Consider the following 15101-nt stretch of genomic DNA (forward strand, 5'->3'; position numbering starts at 1 on the left):
TTTTTTTAATAGTAAATAATATGATACAATCAAAACAATGTCATCTAAAGAAAGCCCTTCTTGTCCTGAAAAAAACAATATCTAATGTGTGTGGGTTCAGTAAACGGGAAAGAAGAAAATTACAGCTAAACACGAGCAGCGCAGAAATGTTAAAACGGCCATTGTCACGAAGGGTACAAAAAGTAAAATTAGCCTTTGTCACGAAGGGGTTAAACACAGACAGAATACTTTATAGACGGGTATAAAGCGACCTTTAATAAATAAATAAATACATAATAATAATAGTAATAACAGGGCTTTATCACGGTGTAGTGCAGACCAGTAAATGCAAATATTTTTCATACCACCAAGCTGACAGCACTAAGTGGATCGCGATCACGCGTGGAGTTAAAGAGTAAAGGACACAGTCGCGTTAGCAGCTTGCTATTTACACCGAGTCTCCGGTTTCTCGTTTATGATAACACCGACCCGAAGCCAGCTCTACCCGGGGAGTCAGGACCTGCTCCCTTCCCTAGCGGCCTGCACCAGATGACGATGATGATGACGGAATGGGAGGGGGGAATCATCCGTTCACATCCGGCCCTGCGCCGTGGCGCTCCCTCGGTTTCCGTGTACGGCGGGCGGCACGGTGACTCGGCTTCGCTTTCAGTACTGCCTGCGGTGGTGATGGCTGCGTGGGAACCCACGGCCGTGGCCGAGCTGTGCCAGAACGGGAAGGATGTGTTCATGGACGCCTCCCAGCTGCTGCTCACCTATGCCGACAACATTCTAAGGTGAGTTAGGAAGTTCAATGCCGGACCGTGACGTCACGGCAGCTGTGACCACATACAGAGGTTATACTGCTAGTGCAGTGTGTGCGCGGGACTGTGAAAGCGTTACTGTGTGCTTTTGGAGGTGAATTAGTTAAATCGCCACCTACTGCTTAAAGGGACCGTTTACTTTAGAAGACTGAATCATAAAGTAGTTTGTGAGCGCTTTAATATGCATTCTTGATAAATAAAGCTGCAGCTGCCAGCCTTATATGCGGTCTGACAGTTCCCACCACTGATTGGTGGCAGGAAGGAGCTTCCATGGAAATCAATGGGATCACTTTGTACATGCACGCAACTGCAGATGGTGCTGCAGCTGACTGGCGGTACCTACACCGCCAGGAGTGATGCACATCTCCTGCATAGGAATATCTGGGGGATCGGGCAGAGGAGAATCCCCCTCTATGCATTTGGCAAGGGGGGCACCATGTAAATGTAAAGGGACCTCTCACTTGCAAATGATGGCCGAAGTGTCCCTTTAAGTGCGGGAGACGTTAACTACATGCAAAGTAACTAAATGAACCCCATAAGTATATAGGTGGTCTTATGGAATGGTGGTTGCTATGGTGATATAAGACCATTTTCCGCAATACACCCTATATTGTTTAGCTTTCCAGAGGGTTGCTTGCTGTTAGTTAGACACCAGCGCCTGTAGACTGGGTCTACCGGAATATTCTATTGGTACTGTATACCGGATATATATATTTAATGTGTATATAATTTGAGGACAAGATAAGCTATCCATATATACGAAGCCTAAGGCAAACCATGCATCCCTGAAAAGATATACTGTATACATATACATATATATATATATATATATTATATTATATATATATAATATATATATTCCCCCATATGTACAAAACCAAGTAGTAGAATGAATGAAAAATCATTTCCATTATTCATAATAATAACAATACACGACATGTTGCATGTATGGAAAGGGTTAAATTCCATAATATTGTGAACAAAAACAAAACAAAAAAAAATATATATAGATGTGATATAAATGTTGGAACCCATGATACACTTGCTTTTGAAGGCTGCAACTCCTATCGTAATCATAACCCCTTAAGGGCAATGGGCGATCCCTAAACCCATTGAAAACAATGCATTTTGTACGGGCTTTGCCATTCAGGGGTTAAGACAGAGGCTGATGGGAGTTGTAGTCCACAAAAATTTTTCTTCTTAAATTATTCTGCTTTTTTGGCTGGCTTTAAGATAGGGGGGCACCTGTGACATCACAATCACCAGTACCTACATGTCAGCATAAGATGTACGTTCTTTTCTGTTTTGTATTTTCATTCATCAGGAGCCCCAATGAAGAAAAATACAGATCGATAAGGATCGGAAACACGGCGTTTTCCTCCAGGCTTTTACCTGTGCCGGGAGCAGTTGAATGTTTGTTTGAAATGGGATTTGAAGAGGTACTTTGTGCGCAGTGAATATGTTCTAGAACATTCTTAGATCAACTTCCATATAATACATGTTTTCTTAGTAAAGTTATTCAGTCGTCAGGGCGTCGGGGGATTTTTACTTCCTGATTCTTTAGCAGGTTTCCCCAACGCTGCAACTTCTTCCTTAAACCGAACCTTCCAGTTTTTGCCATAAAAATAATACCGTATTTGCTCGATTATAAGACGAGGTTTTTTCCAGAGCAAATGCTCTGAAAAATACCCCTCGTCTTATAATCGGGGTCGTCTTATAATCAGACCTCAAATAGGTCTGACTATGAGACTAAGATCCAGATCCCCCACAGCGATGCTGGGGACCTGGATCCTCCTGTGTTATGCCCCCCCCCAACTTACCGGTGCATCGCGTAGAGCTCTACACGCTGCCCGGACTAAGCACCGGGGACTCAGATGCAGGGGACCTGGATCCTCCTGTGTTATGCTCCCCCCTACTTACCGGTGCTTCTGAGTCTCTGGTGCTTAGTCCGGGCAGCGTGTGCTCTACGCGATTCGCGTAGACAACTTCCGCTCAAGCTCTACACGCTGCCCGGACTACGCACCGGGGTCTCAGAAGCACCGGTAAGTTTGGGGGGGGCGGGGGGAGTGTTAAACTGTTTCTGGAGGCAGAGTGCTCTGTGAAATGCCTTTTAACCCCCTTAAGCCTGGGGGCAGATGTGCATATCTAGGGGGGCAGGTTGTAAAAAAGGAAATAAAACCAAAATATTTTTCTCAATCATAGCTTTTATTAACAAACAATTGTTCACATAGTTTACATGAATTAACATTTACTGGTAAAACTTTTTTCCTATAGGGTCGTCTTATATTCAGGCTTTTTCTTTTTTTTTCCTAGATTAATATTCAGATTTTTGGGGGTTGTCTTATAATCGAGCAAATACGGTAATTTTTAATAAATGTGCATACAGCAGAGAAATGTTTAAATAAGCACATAGCAGGAAATATCAGTCGCAGTCCGCCTCCGTAGTCCGGCCGCATCATTTTCTGATGTAAATGTCAGATTAACCTTTGGTGCCGCTGTAGTCCCGACCTAGGGTACTGCGGCCTATGCCCCTCTGCGCACCTCTGTCCTTTCTAGTAGGTATTGGGATATGATGTCATATCCCGGCACTCTACTTTTAAAGACAGCGCGGCAAGGAAGGAAATTATAGAAGACTGTGCCGTTAATGGTTTGGTTGGGGAGATCAGTGATCAGGCTCCATGTTATGCGGCTGACGTCCCGCCTGGACCTGCTTCCCTTAGGCTTGGACCTGCTTCCCTTAGGCTTGGACCTGCTTCCCTTAGGCTTGGACCTGCTTCCCTTAGGCTTGGACCTGCTTCCCTTAGGCCTGGACCTGCTTCCCTTAGGCTTGGACCTGCTTCCCTTAGGCTTGGACCTGCTTCCCTTAGGCCTGGACCTGCTTCCCTTAGGCCTGGACCTGCTTCCCTTAGGCCTGGACCTGCTTCCCTTAGGCCTGGACCTGCTTCCCTTAGGCCTGGACCTGCTTCCCTTAGGCCTGGACCTGCTTCCCTTAGGCCTGGACCTGCTTCCCTTAGGCCTGGACCTGCTTCCCTTAGGCCTGGACCTGCTTCCCTTTAGCCTGGACCTGCTTCCCCTAGGCCAGAATTTGCCACTGGGTTTATGCATTCCTTGGGATTTGATAGGTCACCCCATTGGTTCTCCAGTGTTTAAGATGGTCCTGCTATAAAAAAAAAAAAGAAAAGCCATGAATTAGTCTTTCTTTTACTTGAGTCGCAGTTCTTCACTTTCTTGAAACTTTGCCAGTTCCCTTGTGAAAGTAATGTATCCATTAAAGTCTTTACTTCCTACAGGGAGAAACCCACCTTGTGTTCCCAAAAAAGGCATCTGTCGAGAAGCTCCGTGTAGTCAGAGACCGCATTGCTTCGGAAAGGAGTAAGAGGATGGATGGCTCGTACATCACGCAGCCAGCCGCGCCGAGTCCGAGCCCTGCAAACAGACCACCACAAACGGCAGAGGAGTCATCCAACTTTTTGGTGCGTATTTCAGGTTCTGACCAAACCTTAGGGTTGGGCAGCTCCTCCTGACACACTGGTACCTCATTAATGGTGTCCAGAGAAGGCTCTAAATCAGGCATGTCCAAACTTTTTTTGAAGAGTGCCGGATTTGATGAAGTGAACGTGTGCGAGGGCCGACCGTTTTGCCTGACATTCTTTGAGCCGTTAAAATTAAATGCAAATTAACTATTTTATGCAAAGTTTATTGAAAACGGCATACTTTTCATTTTGTGACTTGGATGACAAATCTAAACAGGTGTTAAATCACTCTGCCTTTAATATCAAAAAAACAGATCTATATTTGGGCAACTTATCTGTGGGGCCTTATCAGTCCGGAACGCGAGCCGCAATTGGCCCTCGGGCCGGACTTTGGACATGCCTGCTCTAAATGCTCTTTTGGGTTAAAATTCATCTCCTTGCCATGAAGTATTAGATAGCACTCGACAAACTTGGGGTATGGGGGAACCTATGGGGAACAGAGATAGTCGCTGACCACAAAGCCTGTTACTGTCTGTCAGTGAGCTCTCTCCGATATGCTATATACATATATGATATACATACGCTCTTGGGTCAGGAACAAGAAGCTGCTTTATAATAAATGTCTTTGTTTAGAAATCAGGCTGGGGTTACATAATTTCAGTTTAAATAACATTTACTTCCCCGGGAACCTAATTCAGATGTGAGGACTGTGGCATAGATAACTAAAATAGAGCTTTCTCCCTTCATCCTCTTGGGTTTGGCGTTTGGGCCAAAATTTGAGGACTTCGAGAGTTTTGCTTTAGATTTAGTTACCAGTTGGCTACACAATGTGCAAAAACAGAGGCGAACAATTTTGTGAAACGTTTTTGTTTATTAAAGAGCTGGTTTAGAGAAAAATGGATGGTTTCGTTATTGTTTTACAGAAAGGCTTCTTTCATCATTTAGGCTTTTTTTTTTTGAATATCGCTCTGTATGCAGAAATTAGCGCTTGGATTTTATTAGGACTATTCTTTCAATTCCATGCCACATTAGCTCCCCTCTCTGGTTGTTTTGCTGTTGCATGATGTCACGTGACCAGAGAGAATGTCGCATTTCTGCTTTGTGCTTGATATCTGTTTCGGTGGCGCATGTTTTCCAACTTTGTGACAGATCACATGACATGTACTGGCGCTCTGTCACGTGATATTGCATACCGACAGTAAAGGAACCAGAGAGGGAGAGCAGGAGATCAGGGGGCTGATGTATCTACAGTGAAAAGTATTCAACCCACTTGGCATTTTTCTTATTTTGTTGGATTACAACCTGAAATGAAAATAGATTTTTATTTGGATTTCATGTAATGGACCGACACAAAAAGTCCAAATTGGTGAAATAAAAAACAGAAAACTGCGTATGTATTCACCCGCTTTGCTATGAGGCCCCTAAATAAGATCTGTGCACCCAATTACTTTCAGAAGGAGGGAGGTACAGGTGTTGAGGTAGCAATGGAGGGAGTGGGAAGTAGATGGTGGATGAAGGGGTGGCTGAAGAGGACAGTTAGGGGCTGAGGCATCTATAGAGGTGTTTAGGGGGCAGAATCAGTTAAAGTGGGTAGTTGCATGGTTAGGGGGCAGGTGGGGATGCCAAGGGAAGATGAAGGGGGTAGTTGAGGTGGCTGAAGCAGGCAGAACAGGTCAGAGATGGTAGAATGAGGCAGTTTGGGGATTAGGGGCAGATAGGGGGCTGAGGTGACTGAAAGGTGCAGATGGGGAAATGAGAAAGGGGGTCTGAAGGGGCAGATACTGCTTTGAGGTAGTTGAAGGGGGCACTAGTAACATCAAAGTAAGATATATTTATTATATTATCTTTTTTTTTTTTTTTTTTTTGGATACACCTGTGTTCTGTTTGTAATTGTTTGATATCCATGAGAGCAGAGTATTTTTGTGTATTTTTTGAAGAAAATGTGATCTTAGATTTAGTTCTGGCATGTGTTGCTGAACTTCCAGGACAGAAAGAGGGTATCGGGGGCGCCCTTTTGAGAGCGTTATTGTTTTATATAAGAACTAAAATTGTATAAATTTTTTTTTTTTTAGTATTGACTAGTTATTGGTACATTATTACTACTAGGAGATAACAGGCGGCACTTTTGAAGGCACTTTGCCGCCCCAAACCCCCTTTTTTTTTTTTTTTTTAAGCGGAGGAGAGAGAGGGCGCCGAGTGGTTTTCACCTATCAAGTTGCCAGTACCCGCTCAGCGCCCCTCTCTCTCTCCTCTGCGAGCCCTCTAGCTCGGTCTCGGTGCCGGCTTGTAATGCTGAGCGCCGGAAGATGACGTCATTTCCGGCTCTCAGCATTACAAGCCGGCACCGAGACCGAGCAGGGAGACTCGCCGCAGGACTGCTGAAAGGTAAGTACAAGGGGGGGGAGTAAGGGTAGATAATAGGGAGGGAGGGAGAGGGAGGGTAGATAATGGGGGGGCGGCAGGGAGGGAGAGGAAGGGTAGATAATGGGGGGGGGGGGCAGCATTTTAAACTTCACCCCAGGCGGCATTTTGTCTTGGGCCGGCCCTGATAACACACACACTCCCTTTCAACTTTTACGCAGACACATCCATGCTAACAAAGTTACACATCCATGCTAACACACAAACCTTTACACATACGCATCTATGGGAACAGTTACACATCCATGCTAACACACAAACCTTTACACATACGCATCTATGGGAACAGTTACACATCCATGCTAACACACAAACCTTTACACATCCATGCTAACACGCACCTTTACCCATACGCATCCATGCTAACACACGCACCTTTACGCATACGCATCCATGCTAACACACAAACCTTTACACATACTCATCCATGTTAACAAAAAGTCCTTTTGAAGAACTTTATGTCATATTTCCCAGCTTTTTTATGCTTAAGCAAGAAATGAAGTTTGGGTTTAGTGAATGTTTTTTTTTGCCATGGAATAATACATATTTAATTTCAATCCTCACCTTTAAAACAGAAACCTGAAAGTGTAATTGTATTAGCCACTGGTTGGAATCCTTTTTATGTTATTACCATTGTGTGTAGCTACAAGTTACTTAACAAAAAAAAGATGAATCAGCTGACTCATGATAAATACAGAACAGTGTTTATTAACTTATATTGAACACCACAGTTAAATTAACATTTTAATTATTTTTTTGTTAATAGGCATCTGAAATCAAGTTTTTCAAGACTTTACAATCAAATTCCCAACACGTTCTAGTATACGAGCTGCCTAAACTCCAGCAAAGAGCCTTAGAAGAAATCCCGGTTACTATACTGAAGAAGAACGCGCAGGAAAAGTTGCACCAGGCCAAAGCGCTTGACTCTGGTAATCAGAAAAAGTGTGTGTTAGAAAGAAATAAAAAAAAAAAAAAAAAAAACCTACCTCCAGCATTTTGTGTAGTACTTAGTGAATCCATTTGAATGTTTTTCTGTGTTTCAACCTTTTCTTGTGCTTATAAAAGTTTTTTCCTTTGCCCGGTACATCAAAATGTTATTGAGCTCCTTGTCTTTGTAGCACCTTAGAATAATATAGACTATAAAACATTCTTTTATTTGTAAAGCTACCACTGTGAACGAAGATGACTTCTTGCTGTTGGAGCTGCTGCGTTGGTTTAAAGAGGACTTCTTCCGCTGGGTGAACAATCTCCCATGTAGTCTCTGTGGGGGGGCAACCCAAGTGAGAGACGCCCAGGCTCCCTCTGCTGATGACCTTAGATGGGGGGCAAACCGCGTGGAGAATCATCACTGTGACAAGTGTCAGCACATCAACAGGTTCCCAAGGCAAGTATGCATTAGTAAATTTCTTTTCATTAACCTATTTAATAACGCATATTTCTAACCATCCGGCTGATCCCTCTGGCAGGAACTGTTATCTGTTGTAGAGAATGGTTAAGCCCATAATTTTAGTTGTTTTCGTCCATATTCTTAATAATTACCTTAAAATCTTGAGTATAATACGCAGGTAAAAGTTTGCACTCAATTTTCTGGTGAAAAAATGAAGTACTTGTATATAAGACACAACCACCAGATTAGGTCACTGGCTGATGATCGTGAGAGTCATTAATGATCGGCGACCTAAGGAGTCATTTATTATCTCTCTCACTCTCACAAAACATCAAATTCCTGCCAGTTCTATTTTTAAGGGCTTTTCCATTGAATTATCCTTAAGTTATATTACTAGTCTAATTAAATACTCAATAAACTGTTTATTCGTTATCCAACATTTTTTTTTTTCCTTTTTCTATTCTAGATACAACGACCCTGAAAAGCTTCTGGAGACTCGGCAAGGTCGTTGCGGGGAGTGGGCAAACTGTTTTACATTGTGTTGCAGAGCTTTGGGTCTTGAAGCTAGATATGTTTGGGATTCTACCGGTGAGCAATTTTTCCTTTAAAACTAGTGGTATACTCCAAAAATAACACAGTACCTACTCTGTGGACAGGCATAAACACCCTACAGTGGTAGTATTTCCTAGACCCATACAGTCTGACTTTGCCAACACTATTTCGTAGCACTTCTCTGTTGAACCATATGAGAAAGTGAGGCTGGCGTTCCAAAAACATCTTATATAGTGGTTATTTAACACTAGGCATTTTTGCACCACTCCCAGAATCTGGCACCACATCTCTGCCAGAAGACGTTTCAATTAGCTGGTTATACACATATCTATTTGACTATTAGGGACCAGGAACCAGACGGACACGAAACGTAAAATGCAATCACCTTTATTGTAATAAAAATAGTGAACAAAGCCAAATCGTGATCCAAGAGCATATACCAAAAGACAAGCCGGGGTCAGGAACCAAGACGGGTACTCAGACAAGCTGGGGTCAGGAATATGGAGATCAGCGAAGTCAGGATCAAGCCAGGAATCAGGAGCCGGGAGGGACGTCGGAGAAAGCCAGGTCATGCACAGGAATTCAGGAACACAGAGATAGCACTTGCAGCCGGAAACAACACAAGGGCAAGGAAGAAGTGAAGTCTAGCTGCTTAAATAGCCAAAAGGGGCTGGCTGTGGGCTGGACAATGGGCCGTGTCACAGGAGTGACAGGAGTGTAGCCATGGCAACCCAGCCAGGCTATATTAGCCTCCAGCAATGCAGCTAGACAATAACAGGGGGTTGAATTTAAAGTTTTGTAACCATTCATATATTTTAATGGAGAACATCATGGATGTCAATCAATCATAACATGAATGATTTTAACTTTTTGATAGCAGCCCTTTTGGCAGGAGACACTTGTTGGGGTTGGTCCTTTATAATGACCAGTAATGTTCAAACTCACCATTAAGTGAATGTTCCCCTATATGTTTTATATCATTTTCCATTGAGAGAATGCATCCATGCTGTTTAGCTGCTTCTGAGTTATAGGAAGCAATCTGAAGGATACTTTTTGTGACAATATATTTGTGTTGTCCAGGGATGAACTGGGTGCTTGCTCAGATGTACAGTACCATACTTTCTCGATCAGAGTGAACATAAATGGGGTGTCAACGATAGACATACCACCATTTCTGTTTAGCCATCTTTCTAGGGAGAAACAGACTTTATAATCAGGAGATATATGTTTCAAGTAAATTCACTTCACAATATATATATATACACACTTTTTTGTGAATTTTCCAGTAAAAAGAATTGAAAGAATAAGTTAATTATGTTTTTTAAATCTTGCAGATCATGTCTGGACTGAGGTGTTCTCTTCGTCTCAAAACAGATGGCTTCATTGTGACCCATGTGAAAATGCTTGTGACAAGCCTCTCCTCTATGAGGTTGGATGGGGGAAGAAGCTTTCTTACATTATCGCGTTCTCCAAGGATGAGGTATAGCTGGGCATGTGGTCACTATAAGTATAGAAAAGAATGCCATGTGTGCTTTCCTGCATGACGTTTTGTAAGAAGTTATAGTTAGGGTCATGTTAATGGCAAAGAAAGGCTAGGGGAATTCAAAGGATCAGTCATGCCTAAATGTATTTTGTTTACGATTGATATTCCTTGAATTTGTCGTCTCTATTTTTTGGACCCTCTCACTTTGTTGCCTTTCATAAGATAGGAGAAGGATCTCCTTAAAGCAGCAGCTTCTCCTTGCATGACAACCTTCAGAACCAGCAACAACTGGAACAGCCGGCTGAGCATGGCTATTTTCTTTTACCAGTCTGAATAATACAGACAATAATTTTTATCAGCATCAGTATATGAGCCCTCTTCATGACACTTAGTCCATTATTCATTTTACATCAGACGTATATTCAGGGCTGGTGCAAGGATTTTTGCCACCCTAGACAAAACATAATTCTGCCGCCCCTGGCTCCACCCCATCAAGCCCCTCCCTTTTGCCACACCCACTTATACCCCACTCCTCCCCATAGTGAGCGCGAGATATGCTTACTGAATGACCGCGGCGCTTCTAATGAATGACCGCGGCCGGCGGTTTGCGGCTGCAGGCGCCCCCTCCAAGTAGGCCCTGCGTATATTCACACTTTGTCTGCCTGGTGTGGGAAGTATAAAGCTTGCGAGCAGGACCCTCTTTACCTAATGTATCGATTTGTCTTAGTCTTTCAGTTATAGTCTTGTCATATAAATTGTTGGCTGTGGTATATAAATAAAAGATTCCACCTTTGCACCGGCTAAAATGCATCTGCAGCAATCACAAAGCCAAATTGTCTACAACTCAAAAAATAGACAAAATGTACAATATTTTTCAGACAACGTGAGACCATATATTTTGTTACACCGGTTTTAGGTTGTCGATGTCACCTGGAGATACTCAAGCAAACATGAAGAAGTGATCTCTCGGAGAACGGAAGTCCAAGAAAGTTGGCTACGAGAAACAATTGCTGCTCTAAACAAGACGGTACAAAGCGTGATCTATTGTAGCCTGTTTTGTTTCTTAAATAAGCCATATATTATATTTATAATACATTATTGACAGTGACTTATCTTTGAAACGTAACTATATAGTTACCTTAATGGCAGATTGCTTTAATTTTTATGAAAGAAATTTGGTGAAGTTGGGACTTTTATGTTATCATCACCTGATGCCGTGAACCCAAAAAGTTTACATCTGAAAGTGGAGCTCTCCTAACCCGAGGCTGAAAACAAAAGTTAAATAGCTACAGGTCACTATAGCTATAGATTACAGTGTCATTATTTGCTCTCTTTGAATTTATGAATCATCTAGCATCATTATTGTTTTGACAAATTGTCCTTTGTTTTATCTTACTGTGTTAAAGAGGCAGCAGTCGTTGCCAGAAAGCCGGAAAAAGGAGCTTCTCGGAAGACTGATTGTAGAGATTGTAGAGTTTATGTCTCCTAAGGCCGCTAAACCTGGAGAGTTTGGTGGCAGGGTGTCTGGGTCACTGGCCTGGAAGATGGCAAGAGGTGAAAGCGGATTACAGGTAAATCATTTCTATTACAGAATTATATCAACCCCAAATGTTCTACATATGTAGCTGTCTACCTTACTCTTAAACAGATGAGCCTGTTTAAACACACATTCAGATTCAAATTGGCAATATAAATCTTATTTTTTTTTTTAACCATCAGCTGTAAAATTATTTAAATGGCTGATGTTTTGGGTGAGGGTCCCAGGATCTCTCCCTGCTATTAGTCAGCGACTACAAAAGTAACCTTTTAGAATAAGAGTGATGCACTTGTGACTATTTCACATGGCTGCAAATTATACTAAGACCAGCCCTATTTTGTAGGAGCCCAGGTGAAAGGTTACGGTAGCTTACCAAACACTAACCCTAACCCAAACAGCAAGATTATTTGTACAATGCAACCTTAAAAAAGACAATCACAGCTTGTTACATTTCATGAATATAGTATTTTTATTTTAATGTATTTATTTTTTATTTAATTTAGAATAAGAGTGTCGTTTTGGTGCCATCTGAAAAGGAGAAGACCAGCAAATGCTTCCATCTTCAGTACAACATTGTTGAAGATGTCTACAACCGAGTCTCAAATAACAATGAGATGATTTCTGGATGGGAAAATGGCGCTTGGAAGATAGAGTCTGTGTGTAGAAAAGTAGAGAATGACTGGAAGATGGTATGTGCGATCAACCATTATTACCTGTGTGATGACTATGACCACTGATGTGGGCTTTCACATAGAAATCCACGATACAAATTACCTTTTTGCTGCCTTTTTTTCCCCTTCCTAGTTTGAGTGTTAAGCAAACAGGGCCCAGGTGGTCCAATTAAAAAATATTTTTGCGTTTATAAAAAAAAGTTAAATTGATATTTAAAGGATTATATCTGTGTGTGTATACAATATATGGACATAAGTATTGGAACACCTGACCATTACACCAACAGGGACATCGCATTCTAAATACATGGACATTAATATGTAGTTATGCCCCCCTATAACGGCTTGCAATTTTATGGGAAGGCCCACCGCAAGATTTTGCTGTTTCTGTATGATTTTTTGGTCATTCATCCAGTAGAGCATTTGTGAGGTCAGGAGTAGGACGAGAAGGCCTGGCTCGCAATCCCCATTCCAGTTCATCCCAAAGATGGGGTTGAGGTCAGGGCTCTGTGCAGACAGTCAAGTTCTTCCACACCAAACACCAATCCAACCATGTCTTTATAGACCTTGCTTGATTTAGATTTTTCTTCTGTTCACTTTCTTTGCATTTTGTTAAATGATAAAAAAATAAGCTATTACATGTCTAATTCTGAAAGCATTCTTACTTTACAGCATTTTACAGTACAGCCCATAAATAATAGTCCATAATAAGCACGCAAAAAAAATAGTTTTTATTCAACTTGCCAAATCCTCATTTATATATATTTATAGGATGATTCAGCCATTTAGTATAGTATACACAATAATTTGTATTTCCTAAATATAAAAGACTAACATTTTAGGGAAAGAAATGCATTTTTTCCCATCATGATATTCTCTGTGTGACATAATGGAATATTATTTTTTCATGAAGCCATTAGTCCTGATGATGTACTTTGCCTTTGTAGGTTTATTTAGCTCGTAGTGAAGGCTCCACGTCGGCGAGAATTGGTTGGAAGTTTGAATGTGCGTCAGTGGGGCTTAGGGTGGAAAGCCTAAGTTTCCGTACCAGTAGTCAAACCTTCAATAGTGGTAAAATAAATTGGAAGCTGTGTTCTGGGGACATTGAAGTGGAAGTAAACCCTGGTAAGTAGAAGTGTGGATTTCATGTTTTGAGAGTGGATGATGTGGAATCCCTGCTTGTACTCTCTTCTCTCCGATCTCCCCTGCACTGATCAGACGGTGATCAGCAAGCAACCCTCCATAGACATGTCAGCCTGATCTCCTGTGTATCAAGAGGGAGATGTCCCTTTCGCTGCAATAAAATAAGGGCTTTTAGCACAGTTTTTTAGGACGTACAGTAGCCTCCATATGGCCGCGAAGGGGCTAAAGGCAACTCTGTGTCGCAATTTATTGTTGTTGTCGTTGCTCACCAAAAGCATACCAAATAGTTGGTTACATGCAAAGATTAAGGAGCCTTTGTATATCTGTATATGATATACCGAGCCAGCTTAACCCTTCTTGCTGGAAAAAAATGCCAGGGACGGCCCTTCATTATGAATAGTAAAGTCAGGGGATTGGAACTTTCCCGGCAATACTCCATTTAGTGAGTAAAGGATTCTGCTGCTGTTAAAGGGAAAAAAAAATATTTTTTAGAATGTGTGTGTATGACATATATGTTTATATTATCTTATATGTGTTCATTTTTTTGTTGCAGATAAAAATCTTTATTCCTATTCGGAGTTCTTAAACGCATCGGAAGTTGTGATAGAAGCAGAATTAAGTGGAGGAGATGGAAACACCGCATGGCAGCATACACAGCTCTTCCGAGAGTCATTGGATGGAAAAGACAACTCTTTAGAGATAATAATAACTCTTAAAGACCCTTAGGAACATTTTGTATTTGTTTTAAAAAGCATTAAAGCAATGGTTCTGAAAGAAAGCCATGATTGCAATTTTACTCATTTTTCTTTTTATTGTTGCGGTTTTTATGTTAATATGGTCCAAAATACGGACAGGTATTACATGGAAATGTAATGTGGCTTCCTGTACATCAGTGTATGCCAATTGGCAAACCACATTTTGCAAAACATGATCGGTACATATACAGGAAGCATTTTGGGTAAAATGATTTTACATGTTTGCTGTATTACGGTTTATGTTTGATATTTGTTTTTAGGTTATTAAAGAGAATTTTCTTTTTTTTTTTTTTGCAAAAAAAAATAATTCAATTGATCTCTTCTTCTACGACAGAATTATGTGTTTTTTCTCCAGTTTCTAGAAACATTTGAAATGTCTGATCTAATCCGTTTCAGCTGCTATACATTTACCAAGATCAATAATATATCGGTAAAAGGTCTTATCTGGAGATCATGTCTCATTTGTTTTCTTGTGAATAGCATGTAGAAGTGGGGGAATATACTGCCTTTTTTGACATATTGACATTTTGAAAAAACTATTTATCCTGTTCCATATGTGGGATAGACGGTGCCACCTGTCATATTAAAATAAATTGAGTTTATTTTTTTTGTTATGTCTGACATATTTAAATAAAACATCTATATTTTTACTATTTATACATCTTCCTTATAGAGTTCCGTTTAGAGCTGAGCAAACCTTTGTGCTTATGTTTATATTAACCTTAGGAGTTCAATATATATTGGCAAGGCAATTGCTAGCTCATGTGGTGCTCAAGGAAGTTTTTATATATGATTGCTAAAATTAAATAAAACACGTACACGCTGGCTTTTACCTCCTGAAAAAAGTGCTAAAAGGTTTTACAGGTAAAGCAATCATTA

The 15101-nt window shown here is 41.2% G+C and overlaps 1 protein-coding gene across 1 annotated transcript; it reads left to right on the forward strand.

Annotated features, from left to right (window-relative positions):
• The first annotated feature begins 666 nt into the window (after positions 1 to 666).
• On the forward strand, positions 667 to 14193 carry LOC149300765 (peptide-N(4)-(N-acetyl-beta-glucosaminyl)asparagine amidase-like). The gene is made up of 12 exons (XM_089484794.1): positions 667 to 773; positions 2125 to 2239; positions 4091 to 4273; positions 7461 to 7623; positions 7859 to 8078; positions 8548 to 8669; positions 9968 to 10113; positions 11033 to 11143; positions 11523 to 11687; positions 12157 to 12342; positions 13272 to 13449; positions 14021 to 14193. Exons 1-12 carry the CDS (start codon positions 667 to 669, stop codon positions 14191 to 14193), a joined length of 1869 nt encoding a protein of 622 aa, XP_089340920.1.
• Positions 14194 to 15101: the final 908 nt, after the last annotated feature.

The sequence above is a fragment of the Sceloporus occidentalis genome, unplaced genomic scaffold, assembly GCF_023333645.1.
Source record: "Sceloporus occidentalis isolate IW3139 unplaced genomic scaffold, rSceOcc1.0.p SCAF_23, whole genome shotgun sequence".
NCBI lineage: Eukaryota > Metazoa > Chordata > Lepidosauria > Squamata > Phrynosomatidae > Sceloporus > Sceloporus occidentalis.

Excerpts from the sequence above, each read along its gene's own strand:
- LOC149300765 (XM_089484794.1), top strand. The coding sequence starts at position 667 with ATGGCTGCGTGGGAACCCACGGCCGTGGCCGAGCTGTGCCAGAACGGG. Across the intron at positions 4,274-7,460 it reads AGGAGTCATCCAACTTTTTG|GCATCTGAAATCAAGTTTTT; the intron begins GTGCGTATTTCA and ends TTTTGTTAATAG. Across the intron at positions 10,114-11,032 it reads TCGCGTTCTCCAAGGATGAG|GTTGTCGATGTCACCTGGAG; the intron begins GTATAGCTGGGC and ends CACCGGTTTTAG.